A 19963-nucleotide genomic window follows, 5' to 3' on the forward strand; every position below is an offset into this window, starting at 1 on the left:
GTGAAGGAGAAGTCAGTGTTCCTGTAGGTACCACTGAAGCGTGGGGTCCCTTCAAAACGGCTCGTAACATCATGAATAAGAAGCTTGGGTCTCTGTCCTGGTTTAAACTGATTTAAGGCCATATCATCACTCATGGAAGAGGAAGCTTTGCACTGGATGGTGACTCTGTCCCCAGGATTCGCCTGTAAAGAAGCTGGGGTCTGGGTGACGACAATCTGCCCTCTGGCTTCTATTTACTTTGTTGTACTTTATGTGTTGATTATGTGCAAGAGAAATATTTGATACTGTGATAAATACAGAAGAGCGTTGTTTATGTGAATGCACAGCCGGTTACGTTTTGTGAGTCTGTTGAATGTATTTTACGTAATGCTAGGTTTGATGTTGTTTCCCTGAAGCAACCGGGCACAGGATTGGATCCTGTTAAGCGTCAGGATCCAATCTTGCATGATGCCGGTTCACCACTACTGACTGCGTTTCTAAAACAGGATTTTGAAAAACCCATAGCCCTGTCCCCGAATTGTTTCAGGCACCAATTTGGGGCAGATGAGGCACAGGGCACTTTGGCAGATCAGGAAGGCATTTAAGAACAAACACAAACACACTAATGGCTGGCGTTACAGCTCTTTAATTTCAGTGCCTAAAACAAAAACGACGAGTCGTACATTTCTGACACGGCTATCATGCAAAGCACTTAAGAGATGAGCGACAACAGGTTTTTTGTTTTTAAAAAAGTGCCTTGCTCTTGCTACATTAATACAATCCTTCCAGTAAGGCTCGTTCTTTGGACGTGTTTCGAAGCAGCATTCTGTGAAAATGTCATCATGCAAAGGGAGGGCCAGGAACTCTTTGAAACTCCAACTGGGCCCAAAATTGTTAAACGGGGCATTAACCCAGTGCACCTTCACCTGTACGGATGGCTAGGCAGCCTTGAATTTCAGCCATCCATTATTGGGGAAGTTGGGGGGTGGGGCCTGAAACATTTCCAAAGTATATTATTTTATTATTTCATATATTATTTTAAAGGTATGAATTCTTTGCGTGGAATGGGCGTCATGGCTGATCTCATGCCGTACAAATTCCATGGAGGCCAACAGCACAAATTATCAGCAAATTATCTATACTGAGACTAAACATTCCCTGTTAAAAACAGTTATGGTAAAAATCATTGAAAGGCATAAATCAGAGAACCGAAAAAGATTCTAATAAGGCATCTGTGAGTACCAACTGGGCACAACCCTTCTGCGTCAATGCATTTTGCGGGGGTGTTTATGCAAATACCACAAAATGCAGCTTCTATTTTCTCCCCCCGCTAGACACACTCCGAGCGACCAGATGGTTCAAGTACTGTATAAAATATCTTTTTTGGTAAAATGTTTTGTATAAAAACCAAAGTGAAAAAAAAGTTTAAAATGCTCAAAATGATTGATCACATTTTGCTTTTTTTTTTAAAAAAAATGATTTACATGAAAAAATAGTAAAAAATATAATTTAAAACAACATTCATTTCCAGTATTAGTGAGATCTGCTGGACCTTCGGTTACATTCACCAAGATCGGGACAAGATTTAAGGCAAGATGTCAAATTGGCACCAGAGTGATAAACTGTATGCAATGGGCTGAAGGCAGAGTAGATTTGGGGGCTGGGTGGCGGTTAGTGGACTGGCTTCTCCCGGACGCTGACAGAACCATCTTCCATGCCAAAGTAAACCCGTTCCGCCATGTCGATAAACAGGCCTGTTTCCACCACCCCTAGAACAGAAAAGCAAAATCACGTCTGAATGCAATAGAAGTATTTTTTAAAAAAATAAATTTTATTAGTATTTTCCACACAACAACAACACGAAAGATATCTAAAAATAACAATACACAACACACAAAAATCAACATTCGAAAACTAAAGAAAGCAACAGCAACAAAAACAAAATAAAAATCCATATCTTACAAGTTAATATTAGAAACACTAAAACAACAACAAGATATTGACATCCACCAATCCCACAGCACCTCCTTTATGTCTCATTGTGTCTTCCTGTTTTCTTTATCATCTCTATCCTAGCATCTAGATATAAATCCCTCTTCCTTATCCTTTCACAAGGATTATTCCAGACTCAACCAGATTTCTGCCCTCGAACCTTGACTTTTGACGTATTCATTTAGGCACTCCCATTCCTTTTTTCCTTCACTTTTTGGTTTTTGTCTTATTATGTCTGTCAATTTGGCTAATTCTAAGTATTCTGAGAGCTTACATAGCCACTCTCCCCTAGTGGGTAACTGATTCCCTTTCCAGTACTTAGCCACCAGGATTCTTGCTGCAGACGTTGCGTATAAGAAAAAAATAGTTTTGTCTTTTGGAATATCGTCATTTAAAATTCCTAAAAGGAATGCCTCTGGCCTTTTACTATATGATATTCTTAGTATTTTCTTTATTTCTTCGTGGATCATGCTCCAAAATTTCCCAATTTTGGGGCATGTCCACCAAATATGGTAGAAGGTTCCTTTTTGTATCTTGCATCTCCAGCACTTATTATTATATGTTTTATTCATTTTTGCAAGCCTTTCTAGTGCCAGGTACCACCTGTGATGCATTTTCATATAGTTCTCTCTTATTAGGTAACATGCTGTAAAATTTATATTTTTTGTCCATAGTCTTTCCCATTCATTATATTCAATTGGGTGGCCCAGAAGTATTAATAACCACTGAAAATACTGAAGAAGAAGTGTGTACATATCTGAAGAAGTGTGCATGCACACGAAAGCTCATACCAAGAACTAACTTAGTTGGTCTTTAAGGTGCTACTGGAAGGAATTTTTTTATTTTCACTGAAAATACTGGACTTGTAAGATACAAGTCATAGGTTTGTAATTTCATCCCACTGGGGGCAGAATAAATTTCTGAACTGTGCTATCTTTGGGCCTGTTTATATTTAAATTTTTAAAATATAAAATTAGAGAGATACCAGAAATGCACGTTTTGCTAAATGCTGGATCATACTGATCATACTGGATCATAAAGGATCATACTGATCCTTTATATTGGTGGTTCTCAAAGGGTGTGGGAGGAGAGGGTGGCAAGCGTGGCAGGAAGATTCAAGAACAACCAAAGGAACATTTAACCAATTCAATAAGTTTGATTTGCCAATCTATTATTGTGGGTGTTTTGTTGACTTGGCCAAAATGACGGCAGATATCAGAGGTCAAACAAATCAAAATTTAATAAAAGAATGGAGTTGCATGAATGAATATATGAAAAAACAATGCTCCGGTACAGAAATATTGCTATGTAAAGAACAAAGTTTGTAAGGGGGAAAGGTTACAAATGCTAGTAAAATCAGAATATTTGTCAAATACAATAGAACAACACAACTGTAAAGATAAGTTATAGAATCAAGGTCAAGCAACGATGGAAACAAGTCAGATTTTAACTCACATTTTGAGTTATGTCAAACCAATGGGGGTGGGGTTTGTGAGAGTTGGTGGGATGCTTTGTGTTACTAACATGTACATATGTGTAAACATTTCTTTCTGTTATCTTGTACAGATAAAAACTTCAATAAAAATTAATAATAAAAAACAGGAACATTTAAAACATTTCAGTGCAGTATATTGTAGCACAGCGTCAAAATATTTTTTATTATTTGCAGAATATAGATATCTTTTCAAAATGAGGGAATGAGCATCAGGCAATACTGCGAGCTCACAACTTTTGTTCAGTTTGCATACACACTTAAGGTGCATATACATACTTAGATATATGTAAGAGGCTCATTCATAATTATATTTTGGGAATGATTTATGTTTTACACTTTCTGGATGATTCGTCTTCATATTATAAAGCAGTCACATTCTATGTTATGAAGCAAGCACTGCTAGGAGCTGCTTCTTTCTGTTTTCCAATGTATTTCCTATCAATAATAATAATAATAATAATAATAATAATAATAATAATAATAAAAAATGGTGTGGCACGAGCAATTTTTTTTCCTGGAAGTGTGGTCCAGAGAAATAAGTTTGAGAACCAATAATTTATATCATGGTAGAACAATGTTATCGACATGTGCCACCGTCCTAGACCTCAAGTTTGTTTTTCCTGTTACTGTATTTACAAAATATTCGTTTTAAAACTCTTAATAAAGTCACAAAAAGCAAAATAAAATAAATGATGCTACAATATATCTTAACACAGGAGATCTGAGATAACCACATATAGAGCAATCTACACCAATGGCGCCACCTGCTGTCTAACAGTTGCAAATACAGCATTAACACCACTAGGCTTTCAGTAAAAGAAATATTTCTAAGAATTCATATTTATCACTGTACTAAGACGATGTACAGTCAGGGGCAAAAATAAGTTCCAAAGCACTTAATTCTGTTCTAGTGGTATTCAGGCATTAGGCATATATTTTTCCTCATTTATAAAGAAGAGGACTGGACTCTCTAATTAATAACTTTTTAGAATTTTTAGTTCCACAGTTGTACAGCTGTTAATACGCCAGCTACACAAGGGAATTTTTTTTAAAAAACCTCATGAAATATGCTTCTGTTGCAAAACTACCTACCTGGTATCATCTTTATTGCCACATTCGCTTCACACCAATTATGGACTTTATCAAATTTCCAGTCCAATAAGAAGTTCCCATTGTCAGTCACGACAGGGCCCTAGCAGCGAAGAGAATAGGTAGAGACTCTTTTTTAAAAAACAAAAATCAAAACGGGTGAAACAGAAACAAAACAAACCCCAACTTCCAAGTGAAAACTTAAGCACTCTAGAACAGAATCATCATATATGGAATTATGGACTGCTGGACTGAAAGAAGAAAAGTCACCATATTCACATGTGATAACGACTCCCTAATTTAATGCAAATCAAAGCACAAATGGGGGCGAATGTGTGTTATACTGTATACCCCTGGATGAATACTGCAGAACAGATTCAACGGTGTGATGATACCTAGAATTGGACGATGTCATAACATAATGTTTGAGGACTGGGAAAGATTGTGGAAGAGAGGGGTCCAGTTCACTGCATGTACAATGTTAAAGGAAAATACAATGAAAATGATATATAGATGGTATCTGACTCCTGTTAAATTGGCAAAGATTTATCATAACTGTGATAATCTATGTTGGAACTGTAAAGAAAAAGAAGGAACTTTTTATCACATGTATGTGGTGGACATGACCCAAGGTGAAAGACTTCCGGGAAAAGATTTATAATGAATTGAAAAAAATGTTGAAATATACATTTATAAAGAAACCAGAGGCCTTTCTTCTTGGAATAACAGGTTTGGGATTTCCCAAGAAAGATGTTAAATTATTTTTGTATGCCGCAACTGCTGCTCGAATTTTACTAGCTAAGAAGTGAAAAACGCAAGAGGTACCAACTGTGGAAGAATGGCAGATGAAGGTGATGGACTTTTGGGAGCTAGCTGACCTGACCGGAAGAGTCTGCGACCAGAATGAGGAGGAGTACCAGGAAGAATGGACGAAATTTAATATTTAGTTAAATACATTAAGTTAAATTAATTGGAAAAAGCTTGCAATTACCAGTTAGGCTTAGGATTTAAATAAGTAATGTGATGAATTATTATGTTTAATGCTGAATTGGGAAAAAAGAGTGATGTTAAGTGATTAAGTTAAGAACTTTGATTTGGGAAACCGTTAAAATGATATGCATTGAAATTCAACTAGGGGGATAAGAGGAAGTCACTTAACAATGTTAAGAAGATTAGTTTTAATAAGGTTATGATTTATGTTTGTCTGTTTATTTGTTAGTGTGTTTTTAATTTTGTGAAAATCAGTAAAAATTTTGGGGAAAAAATATATAATTGGACGATGAAAGATACTCAGTAAAGCATATTGCAAGCACAGTATTACCTATAGGGCGATACTGTCTCAAGCAACAATCCTACAAGTTGATCAAAGAGAAAAATCATACAGGCCCAAGCTGAAATAAATTCTATTCCTTCTAGAAGGCGCATAAATCAAAGAAATAAAAACTTACTGCCTTATTCACAGCCATCCTCAGCTCAGCAACGCCCCCAAACCTCTTGGCCAGAGCTCTGGAAATTGGAACATAGGCCATTGGGATGACTTCAATAGGAATACCTTTCTTCCACTGCTCTCCGAGGCTTTCAGACTTTTTCCTACAGGGACATTGTTTAAAAGCAAAACCGGAATTAAGACACTGTACAAATGCACACTTCTTTTGCAGCTGGTTGCACAAGAAAGAGTTTCCTGAGAAGAGGGACTGGTTGATGAACCACTCTGGGAATTGTAGCTCCGCGAAGGGAATAGGGCTCTCTCTACAACTCTCAGTGCCCTTCTATGCAGACCTGGCAAAAATGACAGAAAGACCAAGAGAAAAAGACAACAGAGACTTTGAAAAAGATTGGGAACCATTCATATTATATTTGCAGAAACAAAGAAAGGCAATAGACTTGATGGCAGGATTTAAATAAACATTCACATTATTAGCATCAGGAAACATTTAGAAGATAGTGATATAGGAGGATGGAGTTAATTTTATTTGTATGTTCATAGGTTTGATGTTATGTTATTAATAAACTTTTCTGTTGAGAGATAGCAAAGCGGATGAAAATAGAAAGAATCCAGAAACGCAAGTTGGGGGAAGTCTTGGAGGGGAAGAATATATAGTAAACGTTAAGAATTTGAGATGTATGTAATGAATGAAAATTAAAAATGAATAAAATTTTAAAAACAACTCTCAGTGACTTTAAACTACAGTTCCGGGGTTCCTTTTTTTTACGGTGTGTGTGTGCGTGGGGGAGATAGTGCCCCTACAATATTTAATGGGGTTGTATACAAAAGGGATGCGGGTGGCGCTGTGGGTTAAACCACAGAGCCTAGGACTTGCTGATCGAAAGGTTGGCGGTTCGAATCCCCACGACAGGGTCAGCTCCCGTTGCTCAGTCCCTGCTCCTCCCAACCTAGCAGTTCAAAAGCACGCCAGTGCAAGTAGATAAATAGGTACCACTCCAGCGGGAAGGTAAATGACATTTCCGTGCTCTGCTCTGGTTTGCCAGAAGCGGCTTAGTCATGCTGGCCACATGACCCAGAAGCTGTATTCCGGCTCCCTTGTCCAATAAAGAGAGATGAGCACCACAACTCCAGAGTCGTCCACGACTGGACCTAATGGTCAGGGGTCCCTTTACCTTTACCTATACAAAAGGGTAGGCGTCACAACACTAACATCCCCGATTCCAATATGTTACCGAACGGGCTTATTGATAAACTTGCGGGAGGTCCTCCCCTGCAATGTGCAACCGTCAATGGGGTGAGACAGTCTTTCAGGTATGTTAGGAATGAATACAGCTCTCTCTCTCTCTCTTCTGGAAAAAGCACCAAACAGCGTATTTTACCTATAATCAGCAATGACAATGAAGCTTTTCGCATAGCCAGCGACTATCTTCTCCTGCGTCAGGCAGCCCCTGGAGGAGGAAAGACAGCAAAATATAAACCCTGTTGCCCAGACTGATCAGAAGTCAACTAAGGATTTAGCAACTGAAGGCTTAGGAAGGAAGTCTATCTATAGAATCTTGGAGCCGCAGATATCAATGCAGCTATTTAATCCAGACCAGTGGAGACTGGTCAGCTTAGGACAGGGGTCAGCAAACCTTTCAGCAGGGGGCCGGTCCACTGTCCCTCAAGACGTTGAGGGGGGCCGGTCTATATTTTTTTGGAGGAAAATGAACGAATTCCTATGTCCCACAAATAACCCAGAGATGCATTTTAAATAAAAGGACACATTCTACTCATGTAAAAACACGCTGATTCCTGGACCACTGCGGGTCGGATTTAGAAGGCAACTGGGTTGGGGCCGGCCCCCGGGCCTTAGTTTGCCTACCCATGGCTTAGGACAACTGGGGCCCTGCCCCATCGCAAGATTCCCACAAATATAACCCCCACCCCGCCAAGAAAACCATACTATTTCCTGCTCTCCCTGAGCACTCCCTAGCCTTCCATTATAACTGCTGTAGCCATTTCTGTCAATCAGCTCCTTCCACTGCTCAGTCAACCCCAACTAGAGTGGTGCGTGCTCTAGTTATCTCCTGCTTGGACTACTGCAATGCGCTCTACGTGGGGCTACCTTTGAAGGTGACTCGGAAACTACAACTAATCCAGAATGAGGCAGCTAGACTGGTGACTGGGAACGGCTGCAGAGACCATATAACACCAGTCTTGAAAGACCTACACTGGCTCCCAGTGCGTTTCCGAGCACAATTCAAAGTGTTGGTGCTGACCTATAAAGTCCTAAATGACCTTGGTCTTATATACCTGAAGGAGCGTCTCCACCCCCATCGTTCTGCCTGGACGCTGAGGTCCAGCGCCGAGGGCCTTCTGGCGGTTCCCTCATTGCGAGAAGCGAAGCTACAGGGAACCAGGCAGAGGGCCTTCTCGGTAGTGGCGCCCGCCCTGTGGAACACCCTCCCATCGGATGTCAAAGAGATAAACAACTACCTGACATTCAGAAGACATCTTAAGGCAGCCCTGTTTAGGGAAGCTTTTAATGTGTGACATCTTAGTTTATTTTTGGTCTTGGTGGAAGCCGCCCAGAGTGGCTGGGGAAACCCAGCCAGATGGGCGGGGTACAAATAATTATAATAAATTATTATTATTATTATTATTATTATTATTATTATTATTATTATTATTATCCCGAGCCAAAACTATTGCTGTGGCCTGAAGGTCTCTCTCACTCACCTCCAGGCAGAAAAACACATTCCCATAGCAAACACCAGGGCACACCGCCCCCCAGGCATTTTTGCTGTTTGTTCATTCATTTTTTAAATCTCCACCTGCATCTGTATAGGCAATCCAGCCAATCTGGGCATAGAAATTAGCAGGCATCCTAAATAAACACTCCCAAAATGTCTGGGACCCCAAGGCCTTGGCAATTTGGCAAGCCGATTAGAATTACTTTTCTGTTCTGGGAATGCCCAGCCCTGCTTCTGTGCAAATCAGCCTCCTGCAGTTTTCCAGCAACTGGTATTCTAGTGTTTCCGTTTTCTGAAAAGCAGGCCTAGAAAAATAAAAGCTGGAGGGGAATGATTGCTTTCCATAGCCTTGCCTGGTCACCAGTCTACCAGCTATAGGGTCCACCAGCTTTCAATGAGCTTTCCACCCTTGTTCTGAGTACTTTCATCTGCAAGTAAAATAATTAGGCATTATTTCTTACCCTCCTCCTTTGATAAGATTGAGGTCCAAGTCAACTTCATCGGCACCATCAATGGCAACATTCAACTTCAGGAAAGAAAAGAGATTTTTTAAAAATATGATTTTTATTAATTTTTCTGTTTTCCAATTTCAGATCAACATTTTGCATCCTTAAGAAATCAATGACTTCCCTTTTCGTTCCATGGTTCATTTTGCATATCTTATATCTCTGCATGTTTTACAAAAACTATACCAATCGGTTTTCCATCCATCCAAAATTATTTACACTGCTGAATTTATCTTAACGCTGCCAGCATTTTCAGGTGTACACAACTTCCCCCCATATATTCAATAAATGTTTTCCAATCTTCTTTGAATGTACCGTATTTTTCGCTCTATAGGACGCACTTTTTCCCCTCCAAAAATGAAGGGGAAGTTCCTGCCGGGCTCCGCAGGCTTGCGGATAGCTGCCTGCAGCCCGAAGCCCCCCGGGGAGTGCGGCGCTGTGCACCCCGGGCTTCGGGCAGCTCTCCGCAAGCCTGCGGAGCCCGGCAGGAATTCCACCGTTGTATAATCTGCAATTATTAGAACCATTAGAATCATTTACACAGTGGAAACATTGGTTCTCAAACGGCTTAGTTGAAGAACAAATCGGCTCCCGGATGCCGGAAACGCGGAATTAAGTGTTCCAGTTTTCGATCTTTTTTGGAAGCTAAACGTCCAACGCAGCTTCCGTTTGAGTGCAGGAAGCTCCTGCAGCCAATCGGAAGCTGCGCCTTGGTTTTTGAACAGCTTCGGGAGTCAAACAGAGTTCCGGAATGGATTAAGTTTGAGAACCAAGGTTCCACTGTACTGAGAAAACTAAGACAGAGTAGTGTTGCATGGGAACTGAACAGTTGCTGAAGAGCACAAGTAAAACCCAAATCTTTTACCTCAGGGTGTCGATCCAAGTCACTTAAGGTTAAGCCGTTCTGCAGAATCAACTGACGCGCCTAAACGGAAAGTAAAAGGCAAAATTGTTTCCCAGAGTTTATAGGGGAGAAATCAGAGTCATTTCGACATGTTTATTGGGAGCTGTAATACAAATTAGTGGTTAAGAAACTGCACTATAATGGAGTGAATGTTAATCTTTCAGGAGCATGCTATTTTGATCCAACGAAAGCGGGTTTTCAACCAAGAAAAGAATCGTTTCTCCCACAATGAAGGAGTGTTAAAGCCTTTGCACACTCAAGTTCTCATCTTCATTAACGAGCCAGGCAGATATAAAATCCATCATCTTCTGTAAGAGATTGGAATGGCCCTCTCAGAATCAACATGGAATCTCTGGTGTCAAAACAGCACAAACTTAACAGCAGAGCACATGCGTTACATGCAAAAGGTCCCAAATTTAATCTGCTGTAACTTTGCCTGAAACCCTGGAGGGATGCTGCCAAACCAGTGCAGGCAATACTGAGCTACACAGACTAATGGTCTGACCCATTTAGTATTTCATTTAGACCCATTTAGTATTTGGACAGACTATGAAAGATACTCGCATTAAAAACGTTGCACAAGGTTCACACCAATACAACTGAACGACGCTGCAATCCTAAGCCTGTTTACTTATTAGGTGTGGCCTGACGCCCTCTGCAAGCAAGATCATATTCCATGAGGATTAGAAAAGGCTGGGATTTCTTAAAATGATTTGCTGGACTCTGATATTAACGCACTGTGGCATGTATACCTGTAACGCTGAATACCAGCAGTACATTTTGAGCGATATAAGCAACAGTTGATGCTCCTATGAGTACATCTTTTTTGACAGCTATGCTATATTTAACAAAAGCAACCTGGGCACCACCTAATCCAGGCATGGCCAAACTTGGCCCTCCAGCTGTTTGGGGACTACAACTCCCATCATCCCTAGCTAACAGGACCAGTGGTCAGGGATGATGGGAGTTGTAGTCCCAAAATATCTGGAGGGTGTGGGGTTCTGCCTGTTGCTTCTAGTAACTCCAGCCCCAGGAAACACTCTTGTAAAATCAAGCCCTAAAGCAGTTGAAAGATATTTTTACAGGCCACCTTTCCCAGTAAGAAATTGCTTAATATTGTTGGAGAACCACATATTGTCAATTGATTCTTACAACTACGGCCATATATCCCACAAACCAAGAAAGCCTTCTCTGTACTAGAGACACAGCCACATTTCAAAACTGACTTTTCCAGTGTTTAGTCACCTTGCAGGTCTCACCCATCAGATTACCTATTTCAACAGGATAACAAAGCATGTAAATGCACGCTAGATCTTCTGAATGAATAGAACTTGGATATTTACTCAAACCCCACCTTCCAGTCCCAAAAGGAACACCTACGGTGGCCATTCAAACATCCTACTCACACATGAAAATGAACGTTATTGTGGGAATGAACATTAAAGAACATTATTATGTTGCCCAGCTGAATGTAGCCGTACTGCACCAACGGTCTAATTTGGTGTTAGTTGCTAGGAAACAAACAGTTGCTAGGCTGTGACCTCAGGTGAGTTCAACACACAGTTCAAAAATGGACAGGGTTGCAGGTAGCAGTGCTGTCATGTTCCGAGCTCTAATCTCGGGAGGGGCATTAAGAAAAAAATGAATGGAAAAAAGAAACAAGGCAAATTAGCAATGACTTTCCAGTGTGCTGCCTTGAAGACTTACAAGTACAACTCGCTGTTGGAAGAGAGTTTCCCCATGGTTGAGACACCACAAGGGGTATTATTAACACCTCTGTGGTGGCATATAGATTTTCTTAAGGAAGTCAGAAGTGGAGTCCTAATGGGATAGGGGTCCACACGAGATCAGTTCAGAAAGCTAGTCTACAAATAACCTTAATTTAGCTGCTTACATACTGGAAAACAGCCTCGTAGCTGTTGAGTGGCTGATCAAGATCTGGCTCTTTAAAAAATGGAGATGTCAAGGGGGAGATTTTACCTGGAAAGACGAAGGTATACAGACTATGTTGAGATCCTCTTGCTTCACTCTCTCAGCTGTGGGGGGGAAATTGCTTTGTTAAATACATACTCAGACCAGAAAGAGTCATGCACCCATATTAAAATATTCCTGCTTAAACTAGTTTATTCATTTATTTATTTTTCAGTTACAATCGCACCGTGGTTTTCGAACAGCTTAGATCTCGAACGTTTTGGTTCCCGAATGCTGCAAACCCAGAAGTGACTGTTCCGGTTTGCAAGCTATTTTTGGAACGTTTTGGAAGTCGAACGTACTTCCGGAACGGATTCCGTTCAACTTCCAAGGTGCAACTATATTGTGCTTCATTCTGCTTGCAAAAGGAAACAGGAAGGAAATGCCCGTTGCTGGTGCAGTTTACGGTTTCTGCCGAATGGAGAAAAATTACCACTTTCAATCCCTGTCATTTCTGCACAGCAAATGAAGGAAAAGGTATGTCCAGTTAGCAGCACATTAGCAGTTAGCTAATTATCCGTGTCATTTCTGCGCAGCAAATGAAGCAAAAGCTAATGCCGCAAAATTTACTGAACATACCAGCTTTTACAGCTCCTACCTCGAAAAAACTGCAAGCTGCTACCTTACAAGTTCAGAAAAGACTCTTCAAACTACTTGCTATAGATTGAGGAAACCATCTTGAAGGTGTTACAACTAATGGAGGATAGCCGTTAACAAATAAGAAAATTTATGTCCATTCTGGTTAGCAGCTATCATGGAATAGCTAGTATTGCTGTCCTTCTGAAGATGGCCCTTTTCTCATCCATGAGCTTTGTCATTTGGTGTTAACATTCATCACTACTCAGCTAAAGCAATGGTTGGGACTCTTCCAACCAGAGCTACTGAGGAACAGCACTCCCAAGGACAAAACAAAACAAAAGAGCACCCAAATTTCAAGGCCACATACTCTTCCCTGTCCCACATACATGTTATACAGTGGTACCTCGGGTTAAGTACTTAATTCGTTCTGGAGGTCTGTTCTTAACCTGAAACTGTTCTTAGCCTGAAGCACCACTTTAGCTAATGAGGCTTCCTGCTGCTGCCGCGCCGCCAGAGCACAATTTCCGTTCACTTTAGCTAACGGGGCCTCCCACTGCTGCTGTTGCGCGATTTCTGTTCTCATCCTGAAGCAAAGTTCTTAACCTGAGGTAATATTTCTGGGTTAGCGGAGTCTGTAACCTGAAGCGTATGTAACCCAAGGTACCACTGTACTTCCATTTGAACTCGAGAGAAGCTCTGGAGATATTTCTGCCAATCAGCGCTCTGTCCTGCTCAGCCAATCCCAATCCAGAGGTATTGCTTTATTTCAAGGAACTGAGGAACTGGACCTGTCAGAGGAGGCTTCTCCCATGCATAAAGATAAAGGGACCCCTGACCGTTAGGTCCAGTCGCGGACGACTCTGGGGTTGCGGCGCTCATCTCGCTTTACTGGCTGAGGGAGCCGGCGTACAGCTTCCGGGTCATGTGGCCAGCAGGACTAAGCCGCTTCTAGCAAACCAGAGCAGCGCATGGAGACACCGTTTACCTTCCCACCAGAGTGGTACCTATTTATCTACTTGCACTGGCATGCTTTCAAACTGCTAGGTTGGCAGGAGCGGGGACCGAGCAACGGGAGCTCACCCCGTTAAGGGGATTTGAACCGCCGACCTTCTGAGCGGCAAGTCCTAGGCTCTGTGGTTTAACCCACAGTGCCACCCGTGTCCCTGTGCTTGGGCAGAAAAGCCATGTACCACTTTAATTAGGACTGCTGGCTATTTAGATCCCAATTGTGCAGGTTCCTGCTCCCTTCCTGTTGTCATGAGGGCAATACAAGGGCACTGCATTCATTGGTGGGGATGGGACTGCAGCATTTTGAGCCCTCCAGCCTCTCAGAATCTGTTCCAAGCATGCCTTGCAGGCTACTTATCTCTAGCTCTTAGCATGTTCCAGTAACCAGAGAAACATGAGGAAGCGTACCATATCACAAGATTAAACTGGCTTCTCTCCAGGAGCACAACATAGAGGCCTCAGCAGACCACACAGAGATTTGATTCAAGTCACAACCATGCAACTTGCAGCTTGGCAACTGCTTCACATGAAAACGCTACAATAACCGTGCTAAAGAGGGGAGTGGGCTGTTATCACGTGAAACTGTAGCTCGAAGCACCTTTGAAATTAGATTCTGAATAACTTTTCAAGATGGTGGTCCTAGAAAACTTCAGAAAGTTTAACATAATTATCCTGGAATCTTATCTGTAGTTGAGACCTTAATCCTTTGCACTTATCGATCCTTAAGTGGACCAATTCCCTATACCGGATTGAGTGTTAAAAACAATACAGAATTAAATATTAAAAACTTCCCTAAACAGGGCTGCCTTCATTTATCTTTTAAAAATAGGAAAGCTGCTTATTTCCTTGACATCTGATGGGAGGGCGTTCCACGGGGCGGGCACCACTACCGAGAAGGCGCTCTGTCTGATTCCCTGTAACCTCACTTCTCGGAATGAGGGAACTGCCAGAAGGCCCTCAGCGCTGAATCTCAGTGTCCGACTGAATGGTGTGGGTGGAGACGCTCCTTCAGGTATACTGGACCGAGGCCATTTAGGGCTTTAAAGGTCAGCACCAACACTTTGAATTGTGCTCAGTACTGGGAGCCAATGAAGATCTCTCAGGACCAGTATTATATGGTCTCGGTGGCCGCTCCCAGTCACCAGTCTAGCTGCCAGGTTCTGGATTAGTTGTAGTTTCCGGGTCACCTTCAAAGGTAGCCCCACGTAGAGCGCATTGCAGTAGTCCAAGCAGGAGCTAACTAGAGCATGCACCACTCTGGCGAGACAGTCCGCAGCCAGGTAGGGTCTCAGCCTGCGTACCAAATGGAGCTGGTAGACAGCCACCCTGGACACAGAATTAACCTGTGCCTCCATTGACAGCTGTGAGTCCAAAATGACTCCCAGCCTGTGCACCGGGTCCTTCAGGGGCACAGTTACCCCATTCAGGACCAGGGAGTTCCCCAAACCTGCCCGTCCCATCCCCCAAAATAGTACTTTTGTCTTGTCAGGATTCAATCTAAATCTGTTAGCTGCCATCCATCCTCCAACCGCCTCCAGGCACTCACACAGGACCTTCACTGGTTCTGATTTGAAAGACAGGTAGAGCTGGGTGTCCTCCCCCCCCCCCCCAGGCGCAAATATATTTTATTGGTTCATTTCTTGCACTTGGAAGTACTCTTCGATGACATCTTTGGCCTGAGATTCCTTGCCACAGTCTTTGACAACGACACAACTGCAGACCACAACATTACGGGGTTTTCCTTCTCTGTCGATCTTGCAGAGACCTACCCATTCACCCAGCTTCTTGTTGTCATCAACCTTTATCAGGTTGACGTGATGTTCAGCACAAAGTGCTTCAACCAATTTGACATACACGGGCTCGTCACAATTGGATGCAAGGACACAAAGGTGGGCTTGGCGTTTGTCTAAGGCTTTGGCAGCTTCACGAATTCCACGGGCTAAGCCATCGTGGATAAGTGCGGTCTTCAGCACTTCTTGAAGGGCGGTGTTGACATCCATTACACCTCCAGCAGCAATGCCTTCCTCGGCCACGGTTGGTGGTGACTCTCCTGCCCGGGGGGTGGCTCTCAGCTTCCACGAACCGATGGTGAAAAGCAGCTAGGTGTCCTTTTAAGTGTGTTTGTGGTGGTGGAGTTATTGGTTTATTTTATTATGTATTTTGTGCTCTTATTTTGTGTTTTTGTGTTGTGATCTTCAGAGGAAGGGTGGTATACAAATTTAATAAATAACTCAAGCCTCTGGAGATCAGCAGACTGAAGAAAACTGTGCTACACACATGAAAACCACAAAGTAACTGTATGTTTTGGGCCTACTGTATGTTTTGGATTTAATCCATGGAGTCACTGTACAAAGATTACGTCCAAGATAGAGATATCTCAGCCCTTGGCCTGACACAGACTCCACACACTGGGCTGGCTGTTTGGCAAGTAGAACCAAGTACACTTGTTGAGAACAGACTCTAGATGTTTAAATAAGTGAAACATGATTTCTGACAAAAATAATAGCGGAAATGCATACCCAATTTCTGCACAGCGTGAACAATTGTAGACCCACTTCCAATTCCGAGGACTTGATTATTCTAAAGAAAAAAGACAGAAATATTTTGTTCTCATTTAGTCTACTTAGAAACCACATGGCTTGAGTTTACTGGAGAGTATTTAGCATATGCAAAAAGTGGCAACTTCTAGAATACTTGATAATCTATGGCACAGGTGTGGACCCTGTACCCTTCCAGGTACAGTTGGACTCGCAACTCCCATCAAACTGAGTAGCAGGGCCATGTACAGAGTTCCAGAGATTCCCAATCCTTGAACCACGGTATTAGTTTTAAGGAGGCAAAAAGACATCCCATGTAAGATAAGGTAAAGGGACCCCTGACCATTAGGTCCAGTCGTGACCGACTCTGGGGTTGCGGCGCTCATCTTGCTTTATTGGCCGAGGGAGCCAGTGTTTGTCCGCAAACAGCTTCCGGGTCATGTGGCCAGCATGACTAAGCCGCTTCTGGCAAACCGGAGCAGCGCACGGAAACGCCGTTTACCTTCCTGCCGGAGCGGTACCTATTTATCTACTTGCACTTTTGGGTGTGCTTTCGAACTGCTAGGTTGGCAGGAGCAGGGACTGAGCAACGGGAGCTCACCCCGTCGCGGGGATTCGAACCGCCGACCTTCTGATTAGCAAGCCCTAGGCTCTGTGGTTTAACCCACAGCGCCTCCTGCGTCCCTTCCCATGTAAGATAGGGCCCAGTAAAATAAGACATGCTTTGATTTAAAAGCTAAAAAGCACGCTTCCGTGTTAAAAACTAAGCAGATGGGAAAAAGTATGAGGTCACATTTATTAATTTCCTTACATTAAAAACTAACATGTACAGTTAAATGCTGTACTTCACCATTGTATTTAATACAGAATTCTGCTACTTGTCTGATGACTGTCTGATTTTGAATTTCCTGTTTCAAGTGTGTATTTAACAACATTATGAAATACCTGAAAGAGTAACCCATGAAGTTTGGCGGGACTTAGCAAACATGCATTGCAAAAGTTCCTAGCTGTGAACAAACAAATCTTATGAGTGCTTTACTACTTTAGGTCCAAGCCAAACGTACAATTCCTGGGATATTAACAAGACTGAGATCAAGCAAATGCCCTCAGTCACTGCATTCTTTTAAAAGCACCTTCTAAAACACTCGTTTACACAGATGCTTAGAAAGCCGAGGTGCGTTTTAATCCTTTTCAGCATTTTAACTTTTGTACTCTTTAAAGCGTGGTTGCGGATTTTTCTGTTTTCTTGTTGCATCTTTTCATAAACCGCTTGGAGGGTTTTGTTTGCTTGATTCATTTGTTCCAATAACAGAATCAGAGAATTGTAGAGTTGGAAGGGACCCCCCACGGTCATCTAGCCCAAGCCGTTGCAATGCAGGAATCTTTTTGCCCAACGTGGGGCAAAGAAGAGAATTATTAGTTAAGATAACTGCAGTGGTACCTCAGGTTAAGTACTTAATTCGTTCCGGAGGTCTGTACTTAACCTGAAACTGTTCTTAACCTGAAGCACCACTTTACCTAACGGGGCCTCCTGCTGCTGCCGCGCTGCCGGAGCACGATTTCTGTTCTCATCCTGAAGCAAAGTTCTTAACCTGAAGCTCTATTTCTAGGTTAGCGGAGTCTGTAACCTGAAGCGTATGTAACCCGAGGTACCACTGTGTGTGTGTGTGTATATATATATATATAAACAATTCTATAAGATACATATATATATATATATAAAAACAGTACAGTGTGTGTGCATATATATATATAAACAATTCTATTATATATATATATATATATATACACACACACACACACACACACAGTACAGTGTGTGTGTATATATATATATATATATATATAAACAATTCTAATATATATATATATATATATATATATACACAGTACAGTGTGTATATATATAAACAATTCTATAAGATATATATATACAGTACAGTATATATCTAAAAACAATTCTATAGGATGAAATTCTATGAATTCTTGGGTGAAACTTTTGAGCGTGCATCTCTCTCTTTCTCTCTATGTGTGTGTGTGTGTGTTTATATATGAATACATGTGCGTGTGTGTATATTATCTATCTATCTATCTATCTACACACACACACACACACACACACACACACACACACACTCTTCGCAGTAGTCCTACAACCAACCGCTGTCCTCCAAAACCCCAGCCGAGGCAATGTGCACGAGATCCACACCCCCAACATTTGAGACGGGATCCTTCATTTCTGGCGGAAGCAGACGCGCCCGGCTCCCGCAGCCTGCTGTTAACCTCGGGAACTTTGCAAAAAGCCCAAGCGAAAAGGAGGTTCCCCACCTGCACGTGGTTGTTCACCGCAGCCCAGGCGGCCAGCTTCTTCGCCTCCTCCGTCATCGCGCCGCTTTTGCCGCTAATGCTTTGGCTGCTGCAACGCGGGGCGCGCCTGTGCACGCGCCTCGTCCCCTCCGCCCCGAGCCTCCGGCAGAGAAGGGCGGCGCGCTGCCCCCGGCTCCGCATTGCCTGCCTGCCCTCCTCCGCCCCCTTTCAGCTCCGCCTGCCTCGGCCCGCCGCCGCCGGCCCCATGGAAGCCACCTCGGGGCTGGCTGCTGCTCCGCGGCTGAGGGAAGCCGGCCTCTCCCTCCTCACCTGAGCGGCCTCGCCACCCCGCGGCCGCATGGGGCTTGTAGTGCCGCCGCCAGGCGGAGAGCCTGGTCCAGGCGGCCGGGGAACTACAGCGCCCACAATGCACCCCGGCGCGCCAGGGCCTCATGTGAAGGACGGGAGAACAGCCGGCTAGTCCAGTAGCCTGTCCTTGCAGTGGCTGAACATTTATGTTTTATGTTGTTATGTTATGTTATGTTATGTTATGTTATGTTATGTTATGTTATGTTATGTTATGTTATGTTATGTTATGTTATGTGTTATGTTATGTTATGTTATGTTTTATGTTATGTTATGTTATGTTAGGGACGCGGGTGGCGCTGTGGGCTAAAGCCTCAGCGCCTAGGGCTTGCCGATCGAAAGGTCGGCGGTTCGAATCCCCGCGGCGGGGTGCGCTCCCGCTGCTCGGTCCCAGCGCCTGCCAACCTAGCAGTTCGAAAGCACCTCCGGGGGCAAGTAGATAAATAGGTACCGCTTACCAGCGGGAAGGTAAACGGCGTTCCGTGTGCGGCTCTGGCTCGCCAGAGCAGCGTTGTCACGCTGGCCACGTGACCCGGAAGTGTCTCCGGACAGCGCTGGCCCCCGGCCTCTAGATGTGAGATGGGCGCACAAACCCCACAGTCTGTCAAGACTGGCCCGTTCGGGCAGGGGTACCTTTACCTTTTACCTATGTTATGTTATGTTATGTTTTATGTTATGTTTTATGTTATGTTATGTTATGTTTTATGTTATGTTATGTTGTTATGTTATGTTATGTATTGTCATGTTATGTTATGTATTGTCATGTCATGTCGTATTATGTTATGTTGTTTTATGTTACGTTATGTTGTGTTGTGTTGTGTTATGTATTGTCATGTCATGTTATGTTATCAGTTACAGATAGGTAGCCGTGTTGGTCTGCCATAGTCAAAATAAAAAAATTCCTTCCAGTAGCACCTTAAAGACCAACTAAGTTAGTTCTTGGTATGAGCTTTCGTGTGCATGCACACTTCTTCAGATACACTGAAACAGAAGTTGCCAGATCCTTCTATATAGTGAGAAGGTGGCGAGGGGTATTACTCAGAAGGGT

At 42.8% G+C, this 19963-nt stretch overlaps 1 protein-coding gene and 1 pseudogene across 2 annotated transcripts; both read right to left on the reverse strand.

Moving 5' to 3' along the window:
* Positions 1-609: 609 nt before the first annotated feature.
* RPIA (ribose 5-phosphate isomerase A) lies at positions 610-18852 on the reverse strand. The gene is made up of 9 exons (XM_082195097.1): positions 18571-18852; positions 16225-16285; positions 12128-12183; positions 10109-10168; positions 9199-9263; positions 7382-7450; positions 6004-6145; positions 4559-4658; positions 610-1748 (listed from the first exon to the last, which is right to left on the reverse strand). The coding sequence occupies exons 1-9, from the start codon at positions 18748-18750 to the stop codon at positions 1651-1653; spliced, it is 831 nt and encodes a 276-aa protein (XP_082051223.1). The 5' UTR covers positions 18751-18852; the 3' UTR covers positions 610-1650.
* Positions 15315-15818, reverse strand: LOC309516356 (small ribosomal subunit protein eS12 pseudogene; annotated as a pseudogene). Its single transcript has one exon. The product of its transcript is annotated as a small ribosomal subunit protein eS12 pseudogene (transcript).
* Positions 18853-19963: the final 1111 nt, after the last annotated feature.

Source organism: Podarcis vaucheri, assembly GCF_965113315.1.
Source record: "Podarcis vaucheri genome assembly, chromosome: 13".
Taxonomy (NCBI): domain Eukaryota; kingdom Metazoa; phylum Chordata; class Lepidosauria; order Squamata; family Lacertidae; genus Podarcis; species Podarcis vaucheri.